This window comes from Leptosomus discolor, chromosome 14, assembly GCF_034619465.1.
Source record: "Leptosomus discolor isolate bLepDis1 chromosome 14, bLepDis1.hap2, whole genome shotgun sequence".
NCBI classification, from domain to species: domain Eukaryota; kingdom Metazoa; phylum Chordata; class Aves; order Leptosomiformes; family Leptosomidae; genus Leptosomus; species Leptosomus discolor.
The window spans coordinates 12,772,860-12,786,832 of record NC_141404.1 but is presented as its reverse complement, the minus strand read 5'-3'; the positions used below and the strand labels follow the sequence as shown (position 1 = coordinate 12,786,832).

Sequence of the window (13,973 nt, the reverse complement as noted above, 5' to 3'; positions counted from 1 at the left end):
GTTCCGCTGGGCCCGCGCTCGCCTTGGCGCCGCCATGCCTGCGCGCTCCCGCCCCCCGCAGCCACCCCCTCCCGCCCCGCGGGAGGGCCCGAGGGGCTGCGGCCGGCCGGCCCCGGAGAGCGGGGGGGGCGGCTTCCGTCGGAAACCGGCGGGGGGCGGGCTGCGCTGCGCTGCGCTGCGCTGCGCTACCCGGGCGGGAGGCGGTGGTCCCCGGGGAGAGGAGGCGTTGGCTGCGGGCGCTCGCCGGGCAGGCCGAGGCTCGGTGCTTCGGGCTGTGCCCTGACGGCGAAACGGAGCCCAGCGCTTCGGGGATGGCGGCGCGTTGGCTTGTCCCCTCCGCAGGGGCGGGAGGAGCTGCGTGTTGTTGCTTTGCATCAGTTCGGATGTAGCTTGTGCCCAGGCCTCTGCCGGGAAAGGGCGGGTTTGGGGCTGCGTTAGGTTTTGCAGAAGTGGGTAGGACTTCGTAGCTGAAGTTATGAAGCTGCTGGTGTCACTTGAAGCTTGTTAAGCCCGTATGTTTATGATCTTGTTCAAGCACAAGCAGATGATAGAAAATTTAGCCTAATCTGCCAGGGTGTTAATGCTGACACCAGAAATGGCATCAGCAGTTTTTACGTAAGGGGCTCATAGCTGGTGAGACCCGGGTGTCTTTGTTGACCAAGTCATTCATATAGTGCTTGATGGTTTGTGTATGTGATCTAAGCTTGTCATCTCAGTTTTTAAAGCCAAAATTTTGGTTTCAGATCTACGGTTCATTAGTGTTTCACACCCTCACAAAATGTCAGGCTTTGTAGAGCGTAGGGAGAGAAGTACTCTCTTCATTTTTCTGTTCATAAGAAGTGATTGATTTGTTTGTGCCTAAGGACAGAGAAATGACTCTGTCTTGGACATTAGGTTATAACGATGATTTCAGGTGTTTATATTTTTTTTCTGGGGAAGGATAAAGAGCGCCAAAGACAGGAGATGTTAACTGCCCGATTAGTCGAGGCATATAAAAGGAGCTCAGTTTTCTTCAGGAAGAGCAGATACTCTTTACAAAATTTGGGGATTAACCTATGATAGTGCATTTGCCAATTGTGTCTGTTTCTGAGAAAATTCAGAGATCCCTGTGAAGAACAAGATCCCTTAAAATGGTGAAGTTGTGCACACAAGGCCTTCTGTTCCCTTGAAGGCCTTGACTTAGCATTGTAAGTCTGTGCATTCCTGGTAACATCTGTTTTTTTCAGGGGGGGTGTTTTTAATGCAAGCTAGTTAGTAGCTCTTCCTAAAATACGCGATGTCTGGCAGTGAGCTACTAGCAGTTATGTATTTGTTTATTCTTTGGAGCATTGTAAAAGAGAGCATTGGAGCATTGCAATTTTATTGAACAGCGTAATCTGATTTTTATTTTCTAAAATATTGCTGGAGCAATGTTCAGACAGCGTCAGGATGTCACTAAAAGCTGGCTGTGTTGGATGTGCAGCTTGCTTTCATGTTGGAGCATGGTGGAGCTTGCATGATCACATCTTGCCTGAGGTCTTCTCAGAAACTATGTCATGAGGTTATCTTGCTGAGCAAAACTGTTACTTGACGGCTGTTAGTAGAAAAGTACCAAATCACTTTGTGACAGCGCTTCGTAGCAGACTGTTTGGGTACTGTAGATGTCCCTCTCACCAGCACGTCATGGGAGATATAAGGAAGAAGGCGATGGATAACCGCACATTTAGAAGTGACACTGTGCTTTCCGATGTTCACTTGCACTGTCCAAACAAGAGACATCTCATGGTGCGACTGAATGCAGTCGGACAACCAGGTAATGTATGTTTAGACTGAGGGAGCTGTGTTCATAGTCATATGTATAGTGTAAAGTATGAATATGTGTATGTACAGTGGTGTGTATTCATATCTTTGTCATGTCTGAATCCTCCTTTGAACGGTTGATGTTAATTGTTACATATTTTATTCCAGTTAGAAGCAGAATCACTTCCTACTCTTGTCTTCAGCAGGAGGGCTAGCTGCGTTCTCCTCACGAAATTAACTACAGAAATGAAAACTATTAATGTATAATGTGTAGACAGCCTATCTTAAAAAAGAAATTTTAAATTATTTTCTGCGAAGAAGTAACCAAATTAGCTTGCCTGCAGGTTTAATTTTATTTATTTATTTGTTCATTTAGCTATAATCTCAATATAGCACTTTGGGAATCATGTTAAAAGGTTGGGCTGTTTCTTGCATACAAACAAAAGGTGAGAAGCCAGGGGTTTAAATAGTGTAACTTAAGTTTAGAATAAAAATTATTAGTAATTGATTTATGAATTTTTATAAAATCTTTATGTGATGATTTACCGTCTATTCCAGAGGAGCCTGACAGCTTTGTTAGGTTTTGGGTTGGGTGTTGGTTTTTTTGGTTTTAAAAGAGTCAGCAGCAAGAAAGCTTGGAATAGCAATGGGTTTGGCTGACTTAGACGATTTGAAGAGTCAAGGCTGTAGTGGGAATGACTTGGCAGATGCCTCTGACTGATGGCCAGCTTGTGGGTTTCTATAAAGTTGTCAAGGAAACTGACCCTGAAGCTGCTGGTAAAGGGCTCTGTAGAAAAGTACTGCTCCTGCTGCAACAGGAGTGTTAATTGCTTTTTCAAATGCAGTTATGACATAAAAAGCATAACTTTGGCAGCTGTTCTAGCATGTGACGATGTAAAAAATGATAAAAGTAGGCTTGACAAAGAAGTGGATAATAATAATAATTTTGACCCTGATCAGGTCAGTGGGGTAATTAGTGCTGTGGTTGCCTTCATGCTGTTTGACATTTGTTTGCTGTGATTTTGCTTGATGAAAGCACCTTTCAACAATGAAGTGACAGCAAGTGCGACCTCCTCTGAATGTACTTCGTCTGGGAAATTCCTTTATTTGTTAAGACAAGAACTGGATTGTGGTATGACAGCTTTAACAAACATGACGACAAGCTAGCACTGTCACTTTGCTGGTTTTTAGGGAACCTCGTGGGGATTTAGTCTCTGCTGCTTTGGGGCAGTTTTACTTTACACCTTTTGAAACGCCATAGAACATGCAGAGGACCAGAACGGACTTGGAGAACAAAAGCGTTTAATTCATTGATGGCATCCTCTAATTTGTTAGCTGTTGAAATCGGTTTAATCTGGTTGTCATGCAAACAGTAGATGACTTAAAACATCTCTCATGCTAGGGTAGGCAATGAAGATTTTATTAGATCTAGCTGAAAGTGGCCTCTCTAGAGAAGAACTTCTCTCGGGTTTCAGTAGACCGACTTTGAATGTCTTGCTTTTTAAAGAAACTGGAAGAGAACTCCATAAACTGTGAAATTGTGGAAAGCGGCGGAGGCAAGCACTTTATCTTTTCCCTTTTGGTGTGATTGAACATAATTCTAAGACATTTTTCTTGGAATCCTGCTGGTGTTGACCTTTTTCAGTAGTTGTATTTTTGGCTATCTTTTTCTCAAGTCTCAACGCATTGTATATGGTTTTAGAATAATAGTACCCAGCCTGAGATGTCTACAAGCACTGATTTCATACCAGAGTAGAGAACCAAATTCTATGATACTGTGTTCTATGACTGGCCTATTCAGTCAAGCACAGTGTGTAAGCACTGCTGGAGAGCTGAGATCAACTGTAAATGGAAGGACAAATGTTTCTTCTTCCTCATGTGTTGTATTTAGACAATACAGATTCCTATAATTAAAATGACAAGGCCTGTGTTTGGATAACTTAAATTTTTAATAGGTGCTGAATGCACTGGGTGATGGTTGCAGGGTTGGATCTTTCGAGGGGCTGGAAGGGACCTAACATTCTGTGATTCTGTAATGGCCTTACTCATTGAATCTCCTCAAAGATTCAGTTTGAAGACTTTTTTTAAAAAAGAAATGTCAGCATGTCTGGCTTTGCCAACCTGTCTCCTGTGAGCTTATTTCTGCTCTCTCATACTCATACTAAGCTGATTTCAATGCTTGAAGTTGCTTGAATTCTTGAAGACTTTTAAAACAATAAAAACATTTCTATTTGCTTTTTACTAGAACATGTTTCTTAGAAGATAGGAATTAAATCTTAACCAAAAGAAACACATTCTGACTTGTATTAACTCTTCGTTCAACTTGGTTTGAGCTTGCCTCAACAGAAGATCTTTTGGAGGATGTAAGAAGCCATTCCTTGTGCCAACTGTTAAAATAAATGTTACTCAGTCAGATGAAGGTGTGCATTGTGACTGCGTAGATGCTGAGTCAGCCAGTAGGCTGTGAAAGTGCTTCGTTTCCTTCTACTGACAGAACTTAATAACAGAAATATTTCTTTGCAGCAAATTGAACTATATTTCATGTTTTCTGTGTAATTTTTTGTCCTCCAGATTTTTAATATGTGAAGTGCATTACAAAATTTCACGCATGTGGAAGTTGTGCATAAATTGTGTTTTCTCCCCGCTCCATGTTCTTACAGTATTCCTGTCGTGTTTCAAACTCCTGTGGAACACAGAAGATTCGGCATCTGAGCAACATGTGAGAGAAGCTACAACAGAAAAAGAACACCAGCACAGAGGTGTAGAGGGACTGTGTGACAAGGATGGGAATAATCCAAAAAAAGAAAGAGAATTAAATAGTGAAGGAGTAGAAGCTCTGCTAGATGATGACGGAGACTTGGAAGTGGTCAGAAGACCTCAAAGTGCCTCTGATTTAGAAGCGGAGGATATTTTGAGGGACAGAGTGTATCCTGTAATTCTGATGAAAGGGAAAGAAGATGCTTTTGAAGATGAAGAACAAGAATGCACTTGCAGTGATGTTGTTAAAATAGGTAAATGGTAGGCTTACAGTCAAGGAGAAATGGAATGGATATGTTTGTGTAAAACAAAAAAATAGGTTTTCTTTTGGAAATAGTACAGCAGTTGTTAAGTGAAAGGAGATAATAAAACAAACATGATACTGTGATATTGTAAATATTTAAAAAATTTACCATTTTTCTCCAGAAGTTCTTTGTGTAATAGTATACCATGGGAGACTCGGTGCCCCTTAGAGTGGGGTTTTGAGGATTATCTGGCATTATTATATAGAATTAAGAGTGTTTAGTTCTGTATTTGAAAGACTTGATCAAGCATGACTTGATTTTCAAATTTGCTGCTATGGAAGTTGATTGGAACAACATTTTGAGATAATTATTCCTGCTTTACTTTCATTTTCACAGAACATACTATGGCAACACCCTTAGAAGATGTTGGTAAACAAGTACGTATTCTGCCTTGTGATACCTCCCTGTTCATGGATTGTGCTTCAGAATTTACTCAGTTTTAATTGCTTCTCTTATCCGCAGGTCTGGCGTGCAGCCTTTCTTCTTGCTGATTACATTCTGTTTAAACGGGACATGTTCAGGTGTTGCTCAGTGCTAGAGCTTGGAGGTGGCACCGGAATCACAAGCGTTATCATGGGAACAGTTGCCAGGAGAGTTTATTGCACAGGTAAGGCAGTTACTTTCAGTTAAATGTTTTCATCAAACTTCATGAAGTAATGCTTTCATCCTGGCATTTTCATCCTCATCTGTTCAGTTTTAGTTAATAATTTCTTATTAATGTGTATAAAGTTATGTTGTTTATTGAAAAATAAAAAGAGTTTTCTCAACAGATTGAAAAAGCAGTGCTACTTTTAACCACAAGGTTTTAAAAGCAAGATGCATTGCTGTGAACTCAAGATAGTGTTCCTAGATTAAAATAGGGAGCATAGGGATCTACCTTCTTTCTTCAGGCGTGGCTCAGAGCTTAGTACTGAAAGACAAAAGCAAGAGGGATACTAAGGAAGCAATCATCAGTGGGTAGAGTTGCTCTGAATTTTCCTTAATCTCGTCAGCTTGAGAGAGATTTAGGAGTATTTAGAGTATTTAGATCCTGAGATGTCAGGGGCATGCATGGCCCATGCAAAATAGTCCTATTTTGAATATCATTATCACTTTTTTCCAGATGTTGGTGAAGATCTTCTGGCCATGTGTGAGCAAAATGTTGCGTTAAACAAACACTTGATGGAGCCGGGCAGTAAGTGCTGTACAGTCAGTGTTTGTGCAGTTTCCTGTATGTGAACTACTTTGGGGTTAAACAGCACAGTCATCGACTACCCAGCATATTCACAAGTAAAATTAATTTTTGTCTTTGTTAAAAGTGACTCATTTAAAAAGATGCAAGATACTTGTATGTGCTCAGCTTCCTTTTGAGAAGAGCAAGACACTTACTCTTTCTCTGGCCATCATTTAAATCCAGCTGTAGTTCCTGCACAGTCAGTGTGTGAGTTTTGCTGAGGTTCTTGAGAGGATCACAGATATCCAGGTGCCAAGGTTCATGTAAACAGGGTGTAAATGACAGAGGTGGAACTCTGGAAAGGAGAATTATTCTGCAGGTGAGACACATAAAAGAGAACATAGGTTTTCTTAAGTTCATCCTGTTCTCTTGAGAGTGGGTAACTGGTTTTGTACAGTAAATGATTTGATGTTCAACTTGACTTGTTTCATAATAGATATTCAGCAGTTGTTTCAGTACAGATTTTGACTCTGCATTTGCTTGGGTATTGTCTGAAAGGCCATTTGTGACTGATGGAATCTTTCTTCACCCACAGGAGGGGAAATTAAAGTGAAAGAATTGGACTGGCTGAAAGATGAATTTTGCACTGGTAGGTGGTTGTAATGGGTCCTTTCAGATAGGATTTGGTGGTTTGTTTTGTTTTGTTTTCCCTCAGAACCGTCAAGTAAAGCTTATTCTGTGGTTTATGATGTAAGTCCTCCAGCACATACACCTCTGAAAAAATAGTTGAAAGTACCCGATTGTCTTTGGGTGCATCATTGCCTTGTGAATGAGTAAGGAGGGATTTACTGTCAGGATGAGAACAGACAAATGGTGACTGTCCTTTACTTAGGTCAAAATACAGAGGTGCAAACAAGATGTGTCTGTTATGTAGTGATAATGGAATCCAGGCACAGTGACGTGGATTTGAGTTACTGTAATCCAGATTTTGATGTGATGGCGTTGTGTGGCTTAGGGCTGCATGAACACACAAACAGAAGAGGTGGCGGGGAGGTAGGTGGTGATTTGAAGATGTATAAATACTTGTTCTAAATGTAGTGGTGACTGTGTTATATTTGAAATATATGCCAAGGGAATGTGTTATGCTGCTTTTAGCAAAAATAAAGACAACTAACTTGAGTAACATTTAAAGTGCAATTAGTGGTAGTAAAGCAGATCACTAGAACTTTCTTTCTAGTGATTGCAGGGTCAACACAAAATGGTAGTACTAGGTTATGTGAAGCCTACTTTATAAATTTTTATGTCATCAGTTGGATTTGATTTAATGCTTCTAAAAAATAGAACAACCACTCGAGCAAGTGGAATCTTTCTTTACACATTGAAAAGCCTCTCTTGGACTTCAAAAAATTCTTGTTAATGAAAATATTTGATACTTTGAAAAGCTATTTGAAAAGGTTTTATATTTTTTAGACTTTCAGAGAAAGTTTCTGTATTTTAACAAAGGCTAAATTTAAAAAAGCATGATGAAGTAGGAAGCTTAATCAAAACTTAGGCAAAGATGCATTTGCTTTTTTATTTAAAGGAGTATTTATTTTAACTAGTTAAATCTGCAATCTCACTACAGGGTAGTAATTTCTAAAGTCAAAGAAACTTCCCAGTCAGCCTTGTGAGGGCTGGACATAACAGAGAGAAAGCAAAGGACTGCAGGGAACTTCAGAGAATGAACAGAGGGAAGTTTTGATTTACCTTCAGGGGGTGCGCCATTTATGGAGTGGCAGATGACCACAGGAGTTTTCCAGCTGTCAATCAGTTGAGACATTTAATCATGTACACCAAAGCCATATTCTTTGTTACAGATCCTGAAGCTCCTTATAGCTGGTCTGAAGAAGAGATTGCTGATTTGCATGAGCACTGTACTGTGATAATGGCAGCTGATGGTAGGAAAATATAAACAGTAAGCTTTTAAATCAGACAGCTGAGCATTATCAGTAATAATTTAAACATACCTAATTTGCTTTTAGAATCTAATAGGTCAGATCCTTACCTAATTTGTCAAAGCTCTGCCTTCAGTGTTCCTGCCTGTATTTTTTTTTTTAAACTATTGTATTTACATTCTGCATTAGCAATAGGAGAACATACGTTGAAAACTGCTAGATTTTTTTCTTTCCTTTGGAGTGGTAATTATTTGTGACTAAATAAATTACTCAAAGAACACAATCACAAGTAAGTGATGAATTTGACTTTCAGAAGAGTTTTGTTGTCCTGCCTTTGTCTTACATCAGATAACCTCTGTGCAAATAGTGATAAACAGGCAGTTAGACTAATATATTCTGTAATGTGAAAAACAGTTTCAGATGCTGCACTCGCCAATAGAGCCTATACCTTTGGATATCTCTGTCTTTTTTTTTTTTTTTTTTTCTGCTCTTTTTCTTGCTTAAGTGAAATACTGAAAAGTGACAGACTAGCTTATCTGGATGGGAAAACCATTGTTGTTTAGATATAGAAATAAAGGAGGATTGGTTTTAGCTATGATATTGAAAGGTGTTACAAAATTGTTTTCCAAGGAGATATGGTTATAATGGTGTATTATGCTGCCTTTTTTGTAATTTTGTAAGAAATGATGCCCTATAGATTGTGATATCTTGTCTTTTTTTAGCTTTCCAGTAAGATATTTCCAGGCTGAGAGAAACTTGTTTTGTAAGTTAGGTATGACAGAAGTGATTCCTGTTGATAGGAGAGAAATCTTAAAGAAAGCCTGGCACAGGTAGCAGCAGTGGATACTATTAGAGGGTCAGTTGTTGCCATTAAAAATATACTTCGGGATTTTAATTAAATAGTGACTTGTTTGATTAGAATAATCAAACTAAGGCCTGTTGTTGTTTCATATCTGAAACTTAAGTAAATAGTGCACTTAAACATACCTATTTCATGCTCTTCGCCTTTTTTTTCGTAGTGTTCTATGATGATGACCTGACAAATGCCTTGTTCAGAACACTGTATAGAATCACACACAACTTGAGGAATTCTTGCACAGTTTACCTAGCATTAGAAAAGAGGTAAGTAGTACCAAGAACTTAAAATAAAAAGCACTAAAAACTTTACGTGCTTTCTTTATTTGGAAGAAACTTATGATTTGATTGAAGGTCAGCTCCTGTTTTTCATTGTATTAGTTGGTCACAGGCTGCAGTATATGCTCAGGACAAGCAGTTGTTTTTAATACATGTTGAGTTCTTATCGGTTCAGAATTCGACTTCCACAAGAGTTCAGCTTTTGTTGTCCTACCTTTTGTCTCGCATCAGATAACCTCTGTGCAAATAAGGATAAATAGGTGGCTAGAGTGACTTATTCTGTAATGCCTGACAACATTTGCTATATACTTTTGAGGTCATAGAGTGCAATGAAGGGGCTTAGGATTGGGGTATATGTTTCCCAGCTTAAGAACCTCTATAACAATTTCTCTTGTGTTTTCTTTCAAGGAATTCTTGAATTTTTCTAAGTAGTCATGTGTTGCAGTCCATTTGTAAGCTAATATATAAATAGGCTTTGCTGAAATCTCTGGAGATATGTAAGCAATAGCTATTCATATGATTTGTTGCCAAGTGTTTGTCCAGGAAGCCAAGCCAGTGATTCTGTTGCAGCAAAGTGCCTTAAAATCAATGGAAAGATTCATCCAAGAGTTACTGGGTATTGATGTTAACACAACTCCTGTCTGCTTTTCAGGAATAGCAGGGGGGTGAGTTTCTTTTGCTATCGAAGTTAGTTAATTACAGTGAGAAGACCCACCTTTTCCGTTAGCAGAGGAAAGTTACATAGCTATTTAAGATGCCAGTGTAGGAGAGACTTTTTAAATTAAATATTCTCTTGCCAGGCTGAACTTCACTTTAAGACATATGGATGTTACATGTGAAGCCTACAGTCATTTTAGAAATACTCTAAATGATTTGGAGAACCTCCAAGATAGAAAAATGAAATATACTGTGGAGCCCATTAAGCTCGATTTCTGCCAGTTTCTCATTTATGAACGAATTGAGCAGTTGGTAAGTGGCATTCATTAAAATAAATGCAGTGTGTTGGGCGAATCACCTCAGACTAGTTTTCAGCTGTTGACTTAATGTGAAGTAAGAACAGGAGAATAAATATTACCTTCTCATTTCTTTCCATTTAGGCTTTTTGTTGTTTTAAAATGATTCTTGTTTGCATTTACATAATCTGTACTAGATTGACATAACATGCCCTTTTCTATCAGCAGCAGTACAGTGGCTTAGATTGCACTCCTTTTCTCAAAAGTTAAGAAACAACCTCCATTACTTTGTAAAATACAGTTTTTGCGATTGACTAGAAAATGGGACCACAATCTCTTCTCATTTATTTGCTTGTAGAAGAACTTTCATTTCATAGTTTTAGTAAACCCAGTTTAGGGTTCAGGCAATAATGATCTAATGTTATGAAGAAGTTGATTAGCTGTAAACTTCTGTTATGCAGAAACATGTCAGACACAATATTTGTAGTTACCTATCCCAAGCACGTACGGTTCTTTTTCTTTATTTTTTTTCCCCAATTGTCTGCTCTTATGACTATTATGCAGGGTAGCCAATAGCTTGCCAGCTTCTAGAACGATACATCTAACAGATCTTTTTAGAGAACTTGCAAATCTTGTGCTGGATTGCAAATCTGTTACCAAGAAATGATGTTCCTGTAGTCAGCATGCTATTGCTGTGACTTCTGCAGTATGTACGCGTAGTAAGATTATGGGGGCCACTGGTACCTCATGCGATTGATTTATTTTACTTAATGCGGATACCTTCAGGCACAAAACATGCATACAAAACTTTAAAACGAGTTTTACAAGTGTATAAATGTAACCTGGATTATACCTGAATGTGCGAACTCATTCCCTAGCCTTTTTGCGGAAGGGTACTGGTCTTTGAAATATATGCCTTTTTAAAACACCTAAGGTTTTTATTGATCATGAAGTATACTGCCACAATTCAAGATGTCATGGTGTATGTGATAGTCTCTTAATAATCTTGTGTATAGCAGACAAAGCATACACTAATGTATTCTACAGAAATAGAGTGGTCTGGTTTTTGTTTTCATTGTCCCACAGATTGAGAAGGCGATGTGTGTTTGTATAACACATGCATTTGTGAAGCCTTGATTCCTCAGTAAATTTAGTATATTTTCAGTTGTATTTTTACTAACGTTATTGAAACCATTTGTCAACACAGGCTAAGAAAAAGAGCAAAATTATTAGTCACAATACTGCAGAAGGTCATGCAGAGCAATGACATTATTTTAAAACAAATTATTTCAATTATACTATTTATTATTTTAAAAAATTGTGCTACAAGAATGAAAAAATCAATTCTGTTGCTCTGTCTTAAAGATAGTATGGTGGTTGTTCTAGGAGATTACATAGATGGATTTAGCTTGCGTCCATAGATGGATGCTGTCTATAGGGGGAGGTATGGGGTGTGTCTTAAAACTTGTCTGCAAGTGGGCATGTTGAACTTTCTTCATAATTGCGACCTTCTGATCTGAAAAAATACCTGTATGTATTTTTTACACTCCTGCAGGAATTGTGGAAGATCATTGCTGAACACCTAACATGAGAGGGACATGAGAAAATAGAAGATCTTATCTAAGGATAAAGGCTTTTTTGGTGTTTTATTATAAAAGGATTTTCTTCGCAAGACAAGCATTTTCCTGGTGGAACTGTATTTTCGGAAAGTATTGCTATGCAGATTTGCTTTACTTCAGTAAGTTTTGGGGTTGGCACTTAGGACATGGTTTCTCTGATTTTTTTTTTTTTACAAAACTGTTTAATGTTGATCTCCAGAGCATGTGCTGGATGCCAAACAGTGGCAGTGACACAGTGACTTGCTCTTTGGGATTGATGACGTAGGTTTTAGAGTCAGACAAAGAGGCATTTAACCTTTTCCATGTAGCTAATTTGCAGATGTCATGCATTTTCCTTTTTAGTTTTCTGAACGTGGACACTGCTCGTGGTCTCATCCCAGTTCCACATTATTTGTATTTATGGACATTCCTGAAGCAGTGTTCTGGGTGAGACCTGTTTGTCTTTCTTGGGCTTGTGTTTAGGCAATCTGTGTATGAAACTTAGGACAAACTGAAAATTGAGGACTAAGTCGTTCTAGTTTAGGGCTACTGTCTGAACTGAAGACAGGTAAGATGTGTTTTGCTTAAGCCTTGAAAAATACTCCACAGAGGTCTTGGAGCTATATTGTCCTGCTGGAATGTTAAGCTATTCTGTCCTTGCCAGGTTGAGGGCAATAAGGTACCATGTGAAGTGATTGCTACCTCTCTTTAAACGTTTGGAATTCTACCCTCAATGTATACGTGTGAGGCTGGGGAGAAGGAGGTGACCAGAAACGTCTCGCCCATGCAATTGGGCCCTTCAGTATCTCAGCTTTTGGATTAAAATACAACATATTGATCAAATCTCTCCTGTGTTATTAATGAAACCAAAAGTCTGTTTGTATTTTTTATAAATCTTATGTGTACTCTTATGTTTATATCACTTGCCATATATACCCTGTCACAGAAATTCTTGTGCCTGCTGGATTCTTTAGCAGTATGAGAGTAGCAGTGATTAAGCTGTTCCGGCCTGCGACTCGTGGGAGTGTGCATACATTGCATTGGAAGCATCTGGTGACTCGAAAGTCTGTTTTACATTTGGTTTAGTTCAGTTGTTTTAGGTCAGGTGTTTCGTAACCTGCTTATATGGATGAAGACATATTTTTTTCATGTTCTTTAATGAGATGAAAGGTTATTAGATGATGATGGGCTTTTCCTGTGAGTATGGTCAAAGTAAAAATTACATTATGTTAGTGTTTATCTGCCTAGATTACTACAGGACTTCTCTCTCAGAACCCTTATTTGAACTTCAAAGATACAAAACTGTATTTTAATCCAAAGATTCTCAAACCAGTGTTACTTTGTTTGTTTGTTTTGCAATGTTATTTGGTAGATTAACTGAAACCAACTGGTTCTGAATGTAGCTGCTTATTTAAGTAGTAATTTTTTGAAGGCTGTAGCAAGAAATTAATTTGAACTGATGTGAAGTAGCATGTGCAGTTAGAGAAAATTTTTACTTGTGCAGGACTTCTGAAAGTCTTTGGAATTACCAACAGAAACTCATCTGAGTGGAGGGCTGCTGCAGATCTTTTAAATGTAGGATTCAGCTCTTTTACCGCAGCTGGCTTAAATTGACATCTGAAAAAGATTTTTATACTTGTATCTTTGGTTGAGTAAATACAAACCTCATGGCTGCCTGGGAAGCGAGCTGAAGTAGAATATCCTCCTAAAGAAACAAAGTGCATCTTTCTGCTTAGGGGAACCAACAGCTTTGAGGGCTCAGTGACTGAGATCTAAAGGGCAAATTACAAATTTGGGTATGACCCTTTTCACTGATGATAAGGAATAGTCAAAAATAGTCAACAATTCTAAGACAGAGGAATTACAAGAGTCTCACGATGCCTTAGCTTTGTGGTGTTAATGAGAGATAATTTAGCCTGTCTTGCTAGGGAATTGTCGGATGCTACTTAAGGATATTAAGTAAGGATGCCACCTTCTCAATTTTGTCTTTAATCCTACATTAAATATATCATACGTGGTAGTTGTTTCTAGTCAGTATTGCCCATTCCTGCAAGTCCTTTATTTCTGCGAAGGGGAAGGAACAGAAGGTAGATGCTTAATCTAAAATGTATTAATGTTTCTGTTCTGCTGTGGAGCTGAGGTTGGAAAGATTTCATTTGGAAACCTGACTCTCTCGTCATGCAAATTTACACTTTCAGCAGTTCGTTGTTTATTAAGATGATTGGAAGTGGGGAATTGTTTAGTCTTGAGCATAAAGAATATGATTGGAAATCAAGTAAGCGCTTAAAAAGATAATGCCTTGAGCACTTTATCTGTATTTATGTAATCAAGAAGGATTTTTTTCCTAATAAAGCATGATT

The 13,973-nt window shown here is 38.6% G+C and overlaps 1 protein-coding gene across 1 annotated transcript; it reads left to right on the top strand.

Moving 5' to 3' along the window:
- The first annotated feature begins 1,632 nt into the window (after positions 1-1,632).
- On the top strand, positions 1,633-11,854 carry METTL22 (methyltransferase 22, Kin17 lysine). Its single transcript, XM_009947772.2, has 10 exons — positions 1,633-1,792; positions 4,440-4,790; positions 5,178-5,218; positions 5,304-5,448; positions 5,944-6,015; positions 6,590-6,643; positions 7,851-7,931; positions 8,948-9,050; positions 9,863-10,031; positions 11,571-11,854. The coding sequence occupies exons 1-10, from the start codon at positions 1,663-1,665 to the stop codon at positions 11,604-11,606; spliced, it is 1,182 nt and encodes a 393-aa protein (XP_009946074.1). The 5' UTR covers positions 1,633-1,662; the 3' UTR covers positions 11,607-11,854.
- Positions 11,855-13,973: the final 2,119 nt, after the last annotated feature.

What these genes read in the sequence shown, in the direction of transcription:
- METTL22 (XM_009947772.2), top strand. Translation starts at nt 1,663, where the DNA reads ATGGGAGATATAAGGAAGAAGGCGATGGATAACCGCACATTTAGAAGT. An exon ending in TAGAAGATGTTGGTAAACAA is followed by an intron (nt 5,219 to 5,303) that starts GTACGTATTCTG and finishes TCTTATCCGCAG; the next exon opens with GTCTGGCGTGCAGCCTTTCT. An exon ending in TGTGATAATGGCAGCTGATG is followed by an intron (nt 7,932 to 8,947) that starts GTAGGAAAATAT and finishes TTTTTTTCGTAG; the next exon opens with TGTTCTATGATGATGACCTG.